Source organism: Pseudovirgaria hyperparasitica, assembly GCF_010093815.1.
Source record: "Pseudovirgaria hyperparasitica strain CBS 121739 unplaced genomic scaffold EJ05scaffold_8, whole genome shotgun sequence".
Taxonomy (NCBI): Eukaryota; Fungi; Ascomycota; class Dothideomycetes; order Acrospermales; family Acrospermaceae; genus Pseudovirgaria; species Pseudovirgaria hyperparasitica.
In genome coordinates this window covers 798,729-817,748 of record NW_022985556.1, presented here as the reverse complement: position 1 = coordinate 817,748, position 19,020 = coordinate 798,729, and the positions used below count along the sequence as shown (strand labels likewise).

At 46.3% G+C, this 19,020-nt stretch overlaps 2 protein-coding genes across 2 annotated transcripts; one reads left to right on the top strand and one right to left on the bottom strand.

Moving 5' to 3' along the window:
- Positions 1-785: 785 nt before the first annotated feature.
- EJ05DRAFT_439383 (beta-lactamase/transpeptidase-like protein) lies at positions 786-2,393 on the top strand (the record flags this gene model as incomplete). The annotated part of the gene is made up of 1 exon (XM_033741870.1): positions 786-2,393. The coding sequence occupies one exon, from the start codon at positions 786-788 to the stop codon at positions 2,391-2,393; it is 1,608 nt and encodes a 535-aa protein (XP_033600498.1).
- A 625-nt stretch (positions 2,394-3,018) lies between these two features.
- EJ05DRAFT_500564 (uncharacterized protein) lies at positions 3,019-17,464 on the bottom strand (the record flags this gene model as incomplete). Its single annotated transcript, XM_033747013.1, has 5 exons — positions 3,019-3,398; positions 4,361-4,406; positions 4,458-4,664; positions 5,201-15,058; positions 15,131-17,464. 5 exons carry the CDS (start codon positions 17,462-17,464, stop codon positions 3,019-3,021), a joined length of 12,825 nt encoding a protein of 4,274 aa, XP_033600497.1.
- Positions 17,465-19,020: the final 1,556 nt, after the last annotated feature.

Below are 19,020 nucleotides of genomic sequence, written 5' to 3'. Positions count from 1 at the left end.
GATCGGCTCCGTGTCGCCCGCACATCTATCGATTGGCGTCCAGGTTGGAATCGAGTAGCCCCTTGCGCCTTGTATCTCGAGTACTACCGATATTTTTCTTACTACGTACCTCTTTTTAAGGTGCTTGCTCGGCTCTACAGCCACAGGAAGATATTTACCGTAATAGAGACGCACTTTAATGCATCGAGAGATCGTGAGCTCGGTGTCTTGAGTTGGCTAGTGTCTGTATATGTTTCTCGTGCTCCGGACATCCGCATCTTCGGAATATGCTCCCTTGGGGTCGTACGTAGGTTAGTTGCTATTGACGTCAGTAGGGACGGCTCGCCCTCTAGTATAGTTAGCAACCACTTGCCCTCGATATCATTGGTAACAAACAGATTTCTTTATTATTATACGAAGTCGTATGCGTATGAGACATGGGCGAACGAAGCTTTCCCATGTAACTATGATATACGTATATAGCGGGGCGAATAAATTACAGGCTGTGCCACATGTTTAATCGTTTGGGAGAGCTCACTCAGTGACTTGGCAAGATTTATTTGCCTTCCTAGCTCACTTGTACGCTGTTCATGTACCGCATAAGACACGATAGCCACCTCGTAATACCTTTACAGCTATATTACTCCAAAACTCCTTTTTGGATTTCATGTTCTGCATTCTTTAGAGTCTTACAGTCTACTTTAGGCCTTCTCCAAAGCGACACATAGGTCTCTTCGTTGCTAGCTGGGTTTACCCCTACGAAATTTACGCACCAGCGCGAGCACATTCTGTCTCAGAGTTTTATGATGGCAGATTACGAACGACAGCTCATCGAAAAGCTCGAGTCTCAGCAAGCTTCAATCGATAAAATCTGCCGTATCGCAGGAGTTGCGGGAGCTTCAATTGGAGTTATTCATGGAGGCGAGATCGTGTACACAAATCATCACGGCTTCGCAGATCCTGAACAAAAACAGAAAGCCGACTCGAGCACACTGTACGGAATCGGATCATGTTCAAAGTCTTTCTTTGCGGTCGCTGTCGCTAACGCGATCGTGGACAAGAAGACCGTGGAATGGGATGAACCAGTCAGACGTCATCTACCAGAATTCATCACATCTTCGACAATGGTGACCGATAATGCAAATCTTGTAGATATTGCGGCACACCGGATGGGTCTATCCGGTGCTTTTCATCTTACTTTCCAGGGCGATGGCGAGCATTTGATAAAAAAAGATGACTTCTGGAAATATCTCCCGAAATTGAGACCTGTCGTACCATTTCGTGCTTCTTGGCTTTACAACAGTCATGGGTATTCCGTTCTTGGCCAGTTACTGGAGAAAGTGACCGGTAAAAGCCTCCAAGAATGTCTCGACGAATATGTTTCAAAACCACTCGGACTTAAACGCACAATCTCAAAGCTAGAGTTTGACACAACGCCAAATTTCGCCAAACCTCATGCTGCTTTGGCTGACGGAAGTCTCCACCCCCTTAAATACCGTCATGACTTTCGAAATCACTTCTTTGAGGCCGCGGCTGGCATCTACACATCGCTTGAAGACATGCTTACATACTCGAAACATGTACTTCGGGCTGCTAGTGAGCTACCCCCCAAAGAGCATGGTCCCATACGTGAGGCCGGAGAGCACTATTCGGCACACATACCCATCATGACTCCATCTATTCGAGAGCGCTCTTATGGCTTAGGATGGATTCGGACGCAGCTTCCAGGGGCAGTTGGCTTGATTGGTGACAACAGTCGAATTGCCGCAGTGCAAGATCTTCCAATCTTGGGAGAGGGGGCTTCGTCAAAGCTAGCACTATATCATCAAGGGGCTACCGTCGGGTACTTTACTTCGTTCTATCTTTTCCCAGAGACACAGTCAGGTGTCATCGTTCTTACGAACTCGATCGCAAATTGCGATGCTGCCGACTTCATCGCGCAGAGCCTGATACAATCACTGTTCTCGGACGAGCAAAAGCTTGACTTTGTACAGCTGACTGAGCGATTTTGTTCTCGTTGCCTTGGCTTTTACGACCAAATGCAACAGACTGTAGAGACAAAGCGTCAGAAGAGCCCACCCCCAAGACATCTCGCGGAGTACACTGGTGAATACTATGACGATACAGGGCTTTTCTTTATTGGGATAACATGCGACCCAGAAAGCAAGGAACAACTGAAATTGGCGTTCCAAGGTCTCGATCGACACACCTATTCCTTGCGCTACTTCTACGATGAGACTTTTGAATGGACCCTGACTAGAGATGAGACCGCGAAAAGGGGAAGGTATCATCAATTTGATCAAAGGTATTTCAATTTTTGCTTCAATGAATTGAATGGGCAAGTGGTGTCTCTGAGCTGGCATCATGACAGAAACGTACAGCAGCCCGAAGTGTTCAAAAAAAGTGAGATGTAATTACGTGGTTCCAAGAATTTTACTGGACATGCTATATACTCCTCCATGGCGCGCTAAAGTTATTCTTTCAGTGCTGGCAAGATTTCACTTATCCGACTAGACAAGTATCCTGTGCGCGTATGTGACCTAACACTAAGTAGGGCATGCGTCCGAACCCCCAGGGATGATTATGTACACAAGGTCATCTGCACTAGTCTTTGTTGATTATGTCTATCTGAATAACAGGTGTGAAAGAAAGCTACCTGCCATTGGTGTCTGATACTGCCTGCATACGCCAATACATTCTTGATAGGGGCGTCGATAGACATTTGACTCGTAACGCCGTTCAACACTCTCACAGACCGACGGGGATGAGGTCGTAATTATGGTAACAAAGAATTCCGATATGGCGACGAATGCATTTCAGTCTCCCTATTACAAGCAAAATTTCTGACGATATATTTTGAGTCTATTTAAGTCGGGGAACTTCGACGTCACTTTCCTATCTATATATAGCCCTACTCAAAATCCCTCCATATTAAAGACGCCATCCTTCTTCAATCATACCTTGTTAGTGTTAACAATATGTACCATTCACTCGCAGAAACCAGTGTTATAATAAGTCTTCGAGGTGCTTTCCTGATATTTACCAGTAAAATCCCACTTGGCCACGCTCAAATTCATTGAGAGTCTCAGCTCCGTTAATTTGTATGCATGTTATCACCCCTATGCTGCCCTGATCATCTTGCTGTTGTTGTTGATGAGCTAGATCATCACCTTCAGCACTAGTCCACAGCTTGGAAGTAGGAGGTCCCAGAGCTCCATCAATTTCTGCCGAGCAAGTCTTCATTTGATCGATTTGCGTGCTGTCCAGCCTGTCGGATATTTCATTGTCATCAGTAGTCGTTGAGAGGTGAGACTGGATAGAGTTGATCCACTGTGTGCTGTAATTTTCGTCATGTTGGGTGATGTCTCGCACCGAGTAAGGCCCTGATTTCTTTTTACCCAATCGCAACTTGCTTGGAGCTGATGCTCTTGTTAACTCTAGTTCCTCTGATGAGGTTCGTAGTGATTGAGTTGATATCATTTATGTTGCGCGTTCGGCTTGGGAGTCTCGTACTTTGATCGTAATTCTTGCCATTTGTTACTGATATAGGGGTAAACCAGAGCAAAGCTAGTCACGATCACTGCAACGAAAGATACTCGGACAGACAACTCTTCCGCAGCTTTTTCTCCGGCGATTTCATGCTGCTATAGTCAGCAGCAATCCCCTCTGAGGACTCGCGACAAGAGGTGAAATTTTGAGATCGCGCAGTCAGGGACTTATCGACGATAGAATCCTTGCATATCTCAATACACCAAATATAGTAGTCAGAGTAGCTCCTACAAACAGTATCGTCAGGGCAACTTTACGCTTTATACCCATATGACTTCTCCATACCATCAGGCCTAGTCAGCCTCATCAAGACAGTAGGTTGCCGCGTAGACGTACCTGGATAGGGATGAAGATCAAATATACGTCCGCAGTGATATTTAGAATTAAGAGGGTGACCAAGGTACTCAGCGGTACAAGTAAACGGTATTGTGCTACGCCACGTCAGAGGTTACAGTTCATAAAGATGTAAACTTTACTTACGCCCTTGGTCGACTAATCTGCCAATGTCTCTCTACAGAGAAGCAGGCAAAGAGCATGATGCAGACTATGGAAATATGTGTAATGGTAACAGCTGTTGCTCCGATCTATACTCGTATCTTTATGTGTCGTACACTGTGACTTCATTGATTAGGTAGGGTTGCAAAGTAGCGTGGATAGCACTTACGTCAGTCTGAAGGAGAAGACCATCATGGAGGCCTTCAAGTACCACAGAAACGATGTGTGCATCATCCATCCTAGGATAAGTATCTTTGCTCCATTGATACGGTCGCTTCATTCTCGCGAGGACGGGTCGAGAGTGGCACGCTCAAGATTGGACATGGCATCAACTGACACTCCTTTGAAATGATTGACATAGTAGGCTGCCGCCACTTCGGGTACTAGATCCATTAACACTGTCAGTTCGGTTGTATTTTCGAACATGAGCATACCCCGGCAAACATCATAAAGTAGTCGTCGCTTTGTAGGTTACGGAACCCCTGCGACCGGCCCGGAGCATACACTCGAAACACAATGGCGAGCAATGCTATGGCCAGCTCAGTGAAGACTTCAGTCATGAAGTCGGATTCTTGTGCCATCTTGATGAGACGATGAGATCCAGCATCGAGCAATGGAACAAGGCTGAATGGAAAGCGATCCTGCACAAACGTTAGGGAAGCATTTGAACACATAGTAAGCTAGAACGTCATTACGACTGATATCGATCTGATCTTTGCAACTGATCAGCAAAGCAATTCCTGAACCGCATGCAAACCTCATGCAGCGAGTAGTAGCATTGCACACGGGGCGTCTCGATCATCTTGCGGCTTCCTACCACGACGCAAGAAACAATTGCTGACGGAAATCATGGGCAGCAGACTGACTTCAAGGCAGGGCATCACTTTATACTAGTATGAGGTCACAGCGTATACTATACTATACTATTTCTTATATAGAGTTAGAGAATCTATCAAAAGAGATTGGTGGTAATTTATCTTAGAAGAGAATATGATATATCATTTTGTCCAACTATACTATTCTTTATCCCCTATTAGCCCGAAAGTCAAAGAACGGCTATCTCTTTAAGTGAGCCAAGTACCATCTTGGGAAATGAAAAAATTCTCTTCTCCTGAATTATGCTTTCAAACACGCTACATAATAAGGGATGTAGTCCGGCATCGCGAGCTCTTTCTACCCAATCTGCCAAAGTAGTGGCTCTGAACTCTGTAGCCTTGATGATAGGTGTCAATGTCTTGGACATTAACAGCAAATCTTCCATATCCTCGACTGCATGATTTTGTTGGCCTATATGATTTCGATGCATGACTTGCTGATTAGAGAGCGAACTCCGCATATTGGCATCATTGAATGGCTCCAGGAAGATTGTATTCATGATGTTCCTCGCAACCGTATCCATATCAACCAAATTTAGAGATCCTCGGAGAAGTCTGTCCTTGGTAGGTATTAGACCGAGCTTGCGTGAGTAGTAAAGGAAGCTTTGCAGCAACGGAGCGCTGGCTCCTTGGTAAAACGTCGCAATCTCCTGAGCATACACGTCCGAATCTGAAACATTCTCCTTGCTTGGAGGTATAATACTCGAAGGTCGATGAATCCAAGCACGACCTTTGGCTCCGCTAGAGAAAGCGTTTTCAAGCATCCTTTCAGCGACCCATTTGGACGCAGCATATCCCTCATGCGCAGCATCACGAGCCTGTGGAAAGATGCCATTAGTAACCACAGATTCTTCACTGAAGATCCTGCAGTCTTGCAGATCGCTTTCAGAGCCGTGAGAGTGTATTGAGCTTGCGCCAAGCATAGCTACTTCTCCACTCGAGACAAAATGTATTGTTGCTGTTCTAGGCAGAGACATCTTGAGGAGCTCACCGACAGAGCCTACGTTGGCTTCCTTTAAGGTATGGTATGTTTTTGCATGCGAGACATCCGCGCCAACATGAATAATCACATCGAGTGTCTTAGAGAGCAGTGCGAAATCTTCCACTGACAACCCTAAGCGAGGAAGTCGAAGATCACCCTCATAATAGGTGACGCGCCCTGTTTCGCTTCTTGGTAGAGTTCCTGACGATATCCGTTCATCTACTCGCCGTAGAGCTACGCAGAAGACTTGCTCCACAGCAGGATTCTCGAGCAATAGGTGGAGGATGCGTTGACCTAAGCTCCCCGCTGCGCCTGTGAGAAGTACAACTCTAGGTGGATAGTTTGTTGACTGAGAAAGAGACTGTTCCTGGTCTAGATTCGTGCGAATGATCTCATCTTGCAGCTCTCGCGGCAAAGACGCTTCCCTTTCCCAGTCAATAGCAATCTCATCACTAGGTGTGTTCGAAGGCACCAAAGCCTCACCCTGAAGTGCTATCAACTGTGTCATATCAAGAAGGGTGCTCGATTCGAAAAGCTTGTAAAGTTGGACAGGTATGCCGAGATCTTTTTGAATCTTGCTTTGCACTTCTAGGAGCAATAACGATGTGCCACCGATATGGAAAAAATTCGTCGAAGCAGTTATGGTCATTGGATCAATATCCCTAACCTCTCTTCTTGATAAGACTTGAGTCCATATCAATTTCAATTTGGTTTCCAGTGTACTCTGTGGTCGCTGATCGCTGTCCTGCCCATTCCCCGGGGTCTGCGATAACATATCTATCGGAAGCTGTTGGACGAAACGCCGATCAAGTTTCCCCGAAGATGTTAGTGGCAATTTATCCAGAGGTAGTACTACCGACGGAAGCATAGGTCTCGACAGAGGAAGATTTTCGCGAAGCAGCGATAGGAATGAAGTTCTCTCAGCGCTATCATTGAGGTCTCTTGATGCGAAGACCACATGAGCTACAATGTACTTCGAACTCTCCTCGTCCGATCTGAGACTCGCGATGGCATGAGAAATTGTATCCTTGGGTGCAGTTTTCATAATTGTCTGCTCGATGTCCTGGAGATCGACACGCACACCACGAAGCTTGATCATCGTGTCTTGATCAACACGTCCTTCGATCGAGATCCATCCGTTCTTCAACAGACGCCCACGGTCTCTTGTTCGATACATCAAAGGTCTTTCTTCTGTACCAGAGACCTGTTGGAAGAACTTGTCGGGAATGAAAGACTGTTTTGTCTTTGCACCATCATTAAGATATCCTGCCGTGACACCCAGACCACTGATTACGATCTCACCCGGAAGTCCCGTTGGAAGGAGCCGCATGTTATCATCTACGATGTACACAACTTCGTTGGATGACGCTGGACCCACAGGTATCATCGAGTACTCTTGATAGACTCCTTCTGTCTGGTAGTCGAGTTGTAATCGTGTAGAGCAACAGGTCGTTTCTGTCGGACCATAGCAATTGAAAAGCTTCAGGTCGGACTTGCCAAGGTGTCTGAAAGCGCTCAATAGCTCCTCGGTCGCACTTTCACCACCGCTGATAGCCACTCGCCATTGGCATTGTTGAAGGGCCTTGTATGCGCCGTAACGTATCCAACTAGAATATTCCGTAGGTGTTGCACATGTGAATGTCACTTTGTAGTTGACCATAGCCTCTGCGATGGCTGATGAATCGCCATGAAGTTCATTCGAGATGACGCATGCTGTACCGCCGTATGCCAAGGCTACGAAAACTTGTTGTACTGCCATATCGAATCCACATGCGCTTTGTTGAAGAACTACAACGTCAGAATCTACCCCGTATATGTGACTGTTGAGCTCAATTTCATGGCATAAGCTGGAGTGGGGTACCACAACTCCTTTCGGTGTACCAGTCGTACCACTTGTGTACAAAATTACAGCTGGTGCTGTAGGAGATGCATGTAACTCTAGATCCATAGATTCGACGCTTTCATCTGTTACCAACTCAGAGACATTGATGATATGCATTGCATGTAAGTTCGAGGATGTGACGATTTCAGAAGCTTTCGTGCGACTTGACGAGCCCACAAGGAGAACACTCGGCCCGAAATCCAAGAGCATCGTCCTCAGACGTGCGGTATGGTGGTTGCAGTCTAAGGGTACGTATACGGCGCCAATCGCCATGATCGCAAGCATAGAACCCACAGATTCCCGGCTTGGATGTTGTAGAACGCCAACATGGTTGCCTGGAGTGACTCCCAGAGACAGCAACTGGTTAGCGATCTGAGAAACCTTGCTCCAGAGTTGCTTATACGTGAGCGATGAGCCACGGCTGTGGTCACCAACTGTCACTATGGCCTGGTGGTCTCCAAACTGACTTACGATAGATTTGACGCGGTGCATCAACGTCAAAGACCAGGTCATATCCTGACGAGGGCCTGTTCCCAATTGAAGTGCCGGCTCGGTTTCTGCCTTCGGAAAGCTCCAGTCGGGTTGATCAATATGTTCTTCGGGGTAATTTGAAAACTCTTCTAGAAACTCTGTGTAGCAACGAGCAAAGGTAGCAACATCCTCCATGGAATACAGGGCGGTCTGACCCATAAAAGATATCATGGTCCCTTGGTTTGAGCCAGAGTTGTCAATGATATCCAAACTGAGATCATACGGTACGCGACCTGGTTCGAACTCCAGCATTTCGGCAGAACAATTGAGAAAGACTTGTCCGTGGTTCCAACCCTGTCTGTAGTTCAGGAAAGCCTGGAAGAGAGGAGCATACTCTACTGCACGATCGATCCGAAGATAGTCTAGGATTGCCTCAAAAGAAGGAGCAGAGTGCCTCAAGGCCTCTAATGTTTTGTCACAAGCGTTCTTCAGTTCTTGAGCAAATGTTGACAAAGGAGTAGCGTCAGTTGGGGCTCGCGTGGGTCCGAACCTGATTGGAAGTAGATTCATGTACGGACCAACACTTCTCAGGATGTTGTCGTCTTTGCGGTTGCCGTCGGCGATGCCAATGCATATATCAGAGTCTGCCAAAAGCGAGCCACTGTCTGTATTCTCGTCACGTCCAGAGTAAAGAAATCTATACAGTAGAACACGAAAAGTAGTGAGGTAAAAATGAAAGGGCGTCGTCCCGTATACACGCCCGATTGCCCGTATCTTGTTGGCAAGGGTTTTATCAATGTTAATATCGCAGCGATGGACCGCGTATTCAGTTAGAGGTTTCCTGGATGAGACTCGGGCACGTGTCAATGGTAGAGGTGCTGGACTGCTGCCAAATACCCCTCGCCAGTAAGCAAGGTCGACATCCCATAAGCCATTTTGCAAGGCCTCTCGCTGTGAAGTAACGAACTCAGCAAATTGCCGGACAAGAGAGGACCCCGAGTCGCGCACCGCGCGACCAGTATTATACGTTTCTTCAATATCCTGTAAGAAAACCTGAAGACAGAGTCCATCCATAACGATATGGTGCGCACTGATTATGATGTAACTCCTTTGTGGTGATGGAGTGGTCAGGAGAATGAAGCGCATGACGTCTCCCGAAGCAAGATCAAAGATGTGACTCTTGGCTCGCTCGAACTCTTGTTTAGCATCATACTCGTCCAGAACTCTTCCTTCTTCCATCTTAAGTGTGCTTGATTTGAGGACGTGCTGCAGCGGCTGTCCATCTCTCTCCGAAAAAGAGGTTCGTAGCGCCTCATGGCGCTGACCCAAAGCACTTACAGCGACATTGAGATCATTCTTTCTGATTAGGGCTCCTTCCAGGCTAAATAGAACAGTATGATTGAGTGTCGTTTTATCCTCAACGAGGTTTTGAACCACCCAGAACATGGATTGAGAGGAAGAGAGCGGAGAAGTCTTTTGTACTGATGGTGACGAGTGCACCATAGGCAATGCGGAGTCCTCATCAGTCTTCGGAACTACAGATGTTTGCGCCTCGACCGGGCTTGTGCCAGGAGCAAATCCAGCCTCTGATTCCGATGAGTGAGGCTTTGGGTTGACATTTGGAACCAGCTCAGGCGGTACACTAATGCTGACTCGGTCAACGATATCGCCTATAGTGATACCACTGAGAATTTCAAGTACTGAGATGTTAACTTGAAAGTTATTCAAAAGCCATGTCCTTAAGTCAACTGCAACAAGCGAGTCAATCCCCAATTGGTTGCTACGCATTGTCATACACGCATCGTCGCAATCTTCTATTTGTAGACTGGATTGGATCTTTGATAGTAGCGTCTCCTTGGCAATTGACCAGATGTCTTCTCGAGATCTTGAGATTGCTAATCTATCTCTCACACTTTTACCACTGAGAGCTGTGCCCGAGCTCATATCGGATGTATCTTGAATCGTTGATTTTGGGAGAAAACGCTGGAATTTGGGATTGTCGTGCCACAAAGGTGTTATATCACTGCTATCGCTTTGCTGCAATGCGAAGCCGATGTCAGTATCGTAGCCTCCATTCCAATCTTTTGGCCTGTCTGCAATGGCTTCTGCCAGTAGTTGGTGCAAATCACCTTCAGATATCATCTTCAGTCCCAGCATCATCAGCTGCCTATGTACTCCTGCGTCACCAAGCTCCCGAGTGATGTAGCCTGCCCCTGAAACTGCTCCTATATTGACAACCTGCGCAGCTAGACCCCTTTGCCGTCGTTGGGAAGCCAACGCAGACATGAATGCATTTGCAGCACAGTAGTTTGCTTGACCTACGTTTCCAAGAACGTTGACCATGGAGGAAAGAAATATGAAGAAATCAAGCTTCGAATCAGCAAGGACGCGGTCAAGATTTATGCTGCCATTGACTTTAGGCTGCAGTACATCATTAAGGTCGCTGGTGCTCATATTTCTGATTGGGTTGTCTTTAAGGACCATAGCACCATTTATGACGCCAGCCAGCGGAGGAAGTTGCTCGTCTGTAGCGATTCTAGAGTAGGTGTCCTGGACAGCATCTTGGGCGGTGACATCACAACGGAAGATTTTGATGACAATACCGTTGCGCTCATGCCCCTGTAGCCATATTTCATCGACTCTGGGATTTCTACTGCTGAGAACGACGTATCTCGCACCATGAGCGAGCATCCAATCGCATATAGATGGTCCAAGCCCGGCAGAGAGTCCAACGAGCCAGTATGTCTTGTTACAATCAAAAAGAAGACCGCTATCAAGTCGAGAGATGTAAGCCGACAAAGGTTCATCATCCCATTGGAAACAAGAAAAGAGGTCGCTGTGACTGGGGAGGCTCCCTTCAGATGTTAAGCTAGAGAACTTGAGTAAGTTGTTTTGGCGTGGTAGATCCTGGGAAATCGGAGACGATCTAGCTTGGTATGCTTTAGTCAAAGCCATCGATAGTGCTGAGTGCATTGTTTCGGTCTCAAGACGTCGGTCTGGCTGCTCAGGAGCCGGCGACTGATCTATGTCTTTGGAAAGGTTGAGTCTTACTTCCTTTACGCGACAATCAGACGGAAGAGAAGACATGAAGCTATTGTTATTGTCATCATCAAGATCACTGAATAGTATAAAGTCCGAGATTCGGGCTACTTGCAGAGCCCGTTGTATTTCCCTTCGTGTCATGTATGACGGCAGGTGCAGCCATGACTTAGACGAAGCCACGTCAGAATCGCTTGACGTAAGTATAATGTTGATACGTCGTTCACGGGCATGGGCCTGCAAGACGGTTGCCAGAAGAGGAGCAGGGTTGTGAACGACGACATTTTGACCGGGAAATGCAGCGTGAAGGAGAAATGAAGACCACACATGAGCAGCAGCGAGGATCAAGATATCCTTCAGCTCACCCTCCGTTGCTTGTTCAGGAAACTCCGCGGAAGCGATCATATTTGCAGACCTCTGAACAGAAACAAGTGTTTCAGTTAAGGCGAGGCATCTCTTTCCTGAGATGACAGCCACCGACATAAAACGTGAGCCAAACGGAGTATCGATTGGCCAAAGAAGGCTGTAAACAGTCTCTAGAGTGGTTGAGTCCAACATGGTCTCTGACGAGAGGGGCAACAAAGTTGGTGTCTGTTTGAAGATGAAATGACCATTCGCATCCATACACACTGCGGTAGGTGTTTTTTTAGGTTCAGTCAATTCTGAGATCGGGCGTCGTGCTGAATTATACCGCTTATCCGCGTCTAATATAGACTCCCAACGTGGAATTAAGCGAACACCCTTAGAATCCACTACTATCTCAGGTTCATTAGTCCATAGAATGTTGGACTTTTCCAAGCTGCCTTCAAGATCAGAAGCCAATTTGAATGGAACTAGGAAGTCTATGATCATAGTCGCAGAGATATTGTCTCCGCACTCGAAATCAACACTTTGTACGCATAGATCGGGGACCTCGCATGAAGCAGTCCTCAGGAAACCGATGCTGATGTTGCAGAATGGATTTGTTGCTCGGCGCCCGCGCGTCACCCAAAGCAATCTCTTCTGTGATCCAACCAATATCTTGAAACTCTCAAATTGATCGGTCTCTATGTTCTCGAATAACGGTTTGTCTAACTCTGCAAGGCTAAGAAACGTTGTGTCTGAAGAGAGGATATGACTTGGCACATCTGTCAGGCGAGTGAAGATCTTCGAAGTTGTTCCGTAGGAGTTCCTTAGAGCTTCGCAGACCTCATTTGCTAGTATTGTTGTGTTCTTACTACCGTCTCCAATGATTACCACATTCGGAAGAGAAGGACGAATTGGCAATGGAGCATTTGAACCGCGTAGAAGTTCGATATGGTCATCCACTGCCCGTGAAACAAAGACACTGGTCGCAAAAGTATCGGCCAGAAATTCCGGCGTAACAGCTTCGATTCCGGAGAAATTTGCTTTCTTCAACAGGTTGTCCCAACGTTGGACAGGAATATATGGAGACGATGTCCTTCCTTCTTCGACTCCAGCCCACATACCAGGCAGAGTACCAAAAATGAAGTTCATCCCAGACAACTCCAGGTTTGTGTTCTCGCCAATGACAATAAACCCTCCGGGCCGAAGCAGATTGCGCAACCCACGCAAAGTTTCCTCAAGCTTAGGGGTGGCATGGATAACATATGATGCAATAATAAGATCGTATGAACCGTATTTGAATCCCTGAGAGATAGGGTCTTTAGATATATCCAAGACATCGAATATAATACGGCTGTCAAGGCCTAAGCTGTTAAGTTCACCTCGGGTCTGCTCAAAAAATCCTGTGGAAACGTCTGTAAATGTATACGAGTTGAAACTCTCGTGTAGAGCCTTCCGGAGAACGCTCTTGGTTGCGCCACCCGTCCCTGCTCCTACCTCGAGAATGTTCATCCTTGGATAACGGTGCATTATATGTGCTGCTGCCTGACCTATCCATTCGACACATTCCTGTTGGCCTATAGCATTGGCGTAATAATCTGCGAAGAGGCCTGACGGAAAGACATGCTCTAGAACAGTAGTCTCGCCTTTGAAGACACTGGGCATGATTTCCCCTATTTTCCGAAGGATTCTTATGTCTATCAGTTCCGAGTACTGAGCACAGATGGACTCAATGTCATTCCAGCAATCATTTGCGCACTCTATCGAGACGTATCTGTGTTTTCCACTATCGACGAGATCGACCACATCTTGGCAGTACTTTAGATAATGACTGAATGTTGGATCTAATCGTGCAGCATGACCATTTGGGACTTCTGAAATGAACATGCGCATGTAGTAGACTGCCATTCGCTCGACAACGCGGCAGATATCGCGATGTTTCGACGAGATGTCGTCTGTTAAGGCGATACCTCCGGCCACAGGGTCAAAGTAACTCCATCGCATTCGAGCAAACATATTTGTGTCGCTCTCTGCAGATCCTGTTGCAAACGGAGAAAGAGTGACTCCCTGTACCTGAATTGCTGTGTCTGCTGCAATGAGCACATCCAAATCCCCCAAAAAGCCTAACCCACTTGGCCCAACAATTGTCGTATTCACGGTCATGGGTGAAGCCGACTTGGTCGTGATACATTTCGCTGGCAAGACAGACTGGCAGAAAGAAGGTACAACACGAATACAATCGAACCGTACAGGGATGAAAACAGTCCAGAGTTGATTATCGCCAGGATGGCTAAGAGCGAGCAGCAGGGTTTGGAATGCCGAGTCCAAAATCGCAGGATGAACTATAAGCCTGCTTGCACAAGCCGTTTTCAAAGATATAGGGTCAATGCTGCACTGCGCTTTCCCTAGTGATCTCTTCAGATTATCTGCCGCCTTGAAAAGACCACTATACCCATATCCAGTCTTCAACAATCTGCTGAAGAATGAGTCGCAGGCAACATTAACCATGTTTGGCTGCGAATAGCTCTTCGTCGGCAACACCGCACTTGAGGTCGCACTGAATGTGATAGAGATATCGGCGCTAGCCATAAGAGCCATCTCGTTCGAGTCTTTGTCTACTGCTGCCATATAGCTGAAACGAGCTTTGATCACTTCTGAGTTTTGCTGCTGTTCGACTCCGATATCCATCATTGCAATCACTATTTCGATACCGCCCTGGTCCCCATCGTCACTAACTTCGTCTAGAACCATAGCTCGGTGTACCGTGAAGTCAAATGCCTCAATTAAGCTGACTGTCTTTGATCTGTTGGCCGCGTTTGAGAGTTGAGGAATACGGCAGCTGGCTTCCAACATAGAAGAAATGTATCCCGCAGCAGGAAAAACCGGTTTGTCTTGAATTTTGTGGTCTACTAACCAGTTTATTTCTCGCATTCTGAGGAAGTGTCTCCAACTGACTTGATTTGATGTGACGGTTGGGCAGATATGGCCCAATAATTCATGGACATGATCTTCTCGATGCCGAGTCCTTCGTGTCTGGCGTGTCTCATGCCAGTGTCTTCGATTGTGATCCCAGGGATAAGTCGGCAAGTTCTTGACCAGCCGATACTTTGCCGTACTCTCCTGCATAGTCTCCTCGTACTTGTCTAAGTCGATCGTACATTCTGTCTCTTGATGCGACCACAAGAATGCAAGTGTATCTGAGAATGCTTCGATTGGATCCGATCCTCGCTTCAGCGTTCCAATGTACGGCAACGGTTTTTCCAAAGTTTGCGTAATGGTTTCCAGTGCTGGTCCACGTAAGGCTGGATGTGGCCCGACCTCAACTACGAGGTCAAAGTTTCCTGTATTTAGTGCTCTCTGCATAGCTTCGTAAAAGAGAACAGGTTGTGTTAAATTATCGGACCAATATGAGCATGCTACAGTATCAAGCATAGGATCTCCCTTCGTGATCGTGAGGTTGCATACAGTGGAATACCAACTACAGCTTTTCGAGTGCGAACGTAAGATCCGTACGTTACATTTCTCGAGCGAGCGAATGTACGGTTGGGCGCATGGCATCATATGTGCAGAGTGATAAGCAATGTCCGTTCTCAATCGTCTATTGAATTTCTTTTCGTCTTCGAATATCGTCTCAAGCTCTGCGATGGCGTCCTCGTCGCCAGAAAGTGTGACGCTAGATGAGGAATTGCTTGCTGCTATTGCCACTCGACCATGAAACACAGGCTCTTGCAATAACTCCTCTGCATCATCTCTTGAAGTTCCAACAGCTAGCATCATCCCTCTCATCTTATTTGAATTAGGGCTACACGCTGCTTTTATGTGGATTCCACGGTAATACGCAATGCGAATGGCATCTTCTGCGCAGATGTATCCTCCAGCATATGCAGCAGCAATCTCGCCCGACGAGTGACCAATGACCCCGTCGAACTCAACTCCCGACTGTCTTAGTAAATTAACCAAAACTATTTGTACCGCTGTGCAGAGTGGTTGCGATATCGCGCCTTCGTACACCCGTGAACCTTCATCAGCATTTAGTTCCTTAGTTAGAGACCATGTCGGCCGATCCTCGACGGGAAGCCTCGCAAGAGAAACTTCCAGTCTCTGGAGAGTATCACGAGCAAGTGACGACCTTTCAAAAAGCTGCGATCCCATACGAATATACTGCGCGCCCTGACCAGTAAAGATGCCTAGAACCCGTCTTCTTGAAACCAAGGACAGTGTACCCAGCGGAGTCGCTTTTTCTGCATTCTCCTGTAATCGAGTCTCGATGTCTCTCTTTAGTTTTTCCAGATTTCCTGTAGGAAACGAGGCCTTGAAAGGCAGCAACGACCGTCGTGAACGAAGTGTCCAAGCCAGGTCACGAGCAGATACGGACTCCGAGAGCTCACTCCCTAGAAATGTGATGTAGTTCTTAAGCATCTTTACTAGACCTTGCTCTGAATGCGCGGAGAAGACGTATGGTCCATAAGTCTCATTTTCGCCATCGTCTTTCATCAAATCTTGATTCGGGGAGCTTTCCAAGATAATATGGGCATTAGCTCCACCAAATCCGAAACTATTAATGCTTGCTCGTCTTGGTTGGCCATCTGGTATCGCAGGCCAACGTAGAGCCCTAATAGGAACACAAACGTCTTTATAAAATGGCGCCACTTTGGGATTCAACCGGTCGAAGAGAAGATTCGGTGGGATAAGGCCGTGTTGAATGGCTAGAGATGCCTTTAGGAGACCTGCTATCCCTGCAACGCTCTCGGTATGTCCGAGCACTGTTTTGACAGAGCCTATATAGAGAGGATCAGAACTGTTGCGTTGTCGTGGGTACGGGATATCACAGTTGCGAATCAAGGACCGCTGTATGGCTTCGGCCTCAATAGGATCCCCAGCCTGAGTTCCCGTTCCGTGGGCTTCGAAGTACTGTGGACCGTCTGTCAAAGGATCCAGACCCGCCTTTAAGTAGGTATTGCGGATCAGATCTGTCTGAGCTGATGTACTGGGCATGGTAATACCATTCGTTGCTCCGTCTTGGTTGAGCCCTGTCTCGCGAATGATAGCTTCAATATGATCACCGTCTCGCAATGCTGCTGGCAGCGATTTCAAAACAACTGCCGCAACTCCTTCACCGCGGGCATATCCATTGGCTCCTTCATCCCACATCCTGCATCTTGAGTCAGGCGAAAGCATGTTTAATTTGTTCTGAAAGATGTAAAAGTTTGGTCCCAGAATTAGATTGGACCCGCAAGCAATAGCCATTTCAGCATCCCCATTACGGATTGCTTGGACGGCTAAATGAATCGCATAAAGGCTAGAGCTACACGCAGTGTCCAAGGTGAGTGAAGGTCCCTTTAAGTCGAAAAAGTACGAAATTCTGTTCGCTGCTATGGCTCGTGAAGTGCCTGTCGAATGGTAGGTAGGAAGTACATCAACATCCTGGACTAGCATATTCTCGTAGTCGCTACTCATAATGCCGACGTATACAGCTGTATCACTACCTCGCACATTGTGTATGGAAAGACCTGCATTTTCGAGGCCTTCATAGACAACCTCGAGCAGAACACGCTGTTGAGGATCAATAGCCTTTGCCTCCACAGGCTTGATCTTAAAAAATGTTGTGTCGAACGATCCAGGATCCCCGTCAAGTGTGTAAGACGAGAGAACGTTCGTGTGTCCGTGATATGACGCGTCAGGATGATAGAACCCTTCTGCGTGAAAGCGATTCTCCGGTATAGAGCCTAAAACATCTCGAGGCTCTTTCAAGAGGTTCCAAAGCTGAGACGGGCAAGTAACGCCTCCAGCAAAGCGACAAGCGCTCCCAATAATGGCGATCGGCACATTTTCTTGTTCTGTAGACATTTTTGCGAAATTTGTTTTTGTGGGGAGAATGTCAAGTATATTCCACGCGACTACGAACAAGATATACTGAACAGTTCAGCATAATAACGGGGATATAATGATGACAGTGTGTACGAACGTAGCTCCTTGCGTCTTTGAGATAGGTTTGCTTATAGGCAAGTTGCTTCACAGCGTAAGTTGCTGATGTTGTGAACAAAAAGCTAGAACAGAGATTGTGAAGCAGCAGGCACTAGAACAACTACTCAAGGCCCATGACTGTTTCACTGTAACACAACAGGCTGTACGTCAATGTGCTATGGTTTTCAGAGTAATAGCTATTAGCGTGACATGGGGCCCTGATCTACTTACAGGAAACAGTTACTAGTAGGATCAAAGACTTTATCCGGTCAGGCCATCTTCCACCACCTATTCAGGCTTAGATCTTGCTTTAGTTAGAAGATCATATATGATATACATCGACAAAAAGGCCAGGATCTTGCTACGCTAGTGACTACTTCCATGAATACTACAGGACAACTGTGACTCTGATATCTGTGTGTATTATAAATCCTGCAAGGCGGTTAGCTAGTTGAAAGGTCGACACTAGTGTGTTATCCTTGCCGACAACGTAGCGGAATACAATGATGAGTTCATTCTCGGTACGAGCAACACGTTTAAGGAGGCATGAGCCTCGGAGACGTCCGGCTAAGCATGAAATAACCATCTGGGAGATAGCTGCATGGATAGCCTTGAACGCATGTAACCTTAGTTACCGTCATCCCGAGACGAGGCCGACCGGCCGAATGTTCCATGTTATACCTAGTACCGTCAATAAGCTATCTTTTTAAATGCTATAGGGATCAATGAGACAATTACCTTATGCTTCAGGACGATCTTGAGGCATTTTAGATATGGTGCAAGACGATATGCGCACACCACCTAACGATGTGGGATTCTCATTGGCAGCTACTGGATAACGGACCGACTAACGCAGTAACAAGACGTAAGTGTTTAGCACTTATACTCGCGTGCATTTCCCCTTTATTCTAATAGCTAAGACAACCTTACCCTTGATCAAAATCTTAATAATAAATAGAACAAGAAGATAAGTTTTAAGTAATACTTATATAATAAGTTATATAGAGTAATAGATGAGTTTCTATAGATAGTCTAAATTCAAAGAGAAGTACCACTCTATATAGACTATATACTTACTACTACATAGGAATCTCTTTAACTCTTACTCTCTTTCTCTATTATTCTTTAAACATATTATTACTCTTTCTACTCTCTTATTAGAAGCCAATAGAAGTATTCAAAGAATTAATATTCTACTATTATATATCTCTAGATCTAGATCCTATACCTAAGCTAGTACTATAGTAGAATCTAATTAGACTTTAGAGTTTAGAAACTTACTAGTAGTCTATTAAACTAGTATACTTAAAGACCTTATAGAAAAGCTAAAAATATAGATATTAGTAATAGAGAGAGAATACCGTCTAGAGTAAATGAGAGAAGGTCTCTCTTAAGTATACTAGTAGTAAATATATACTTACTACTATACTAGAGATACG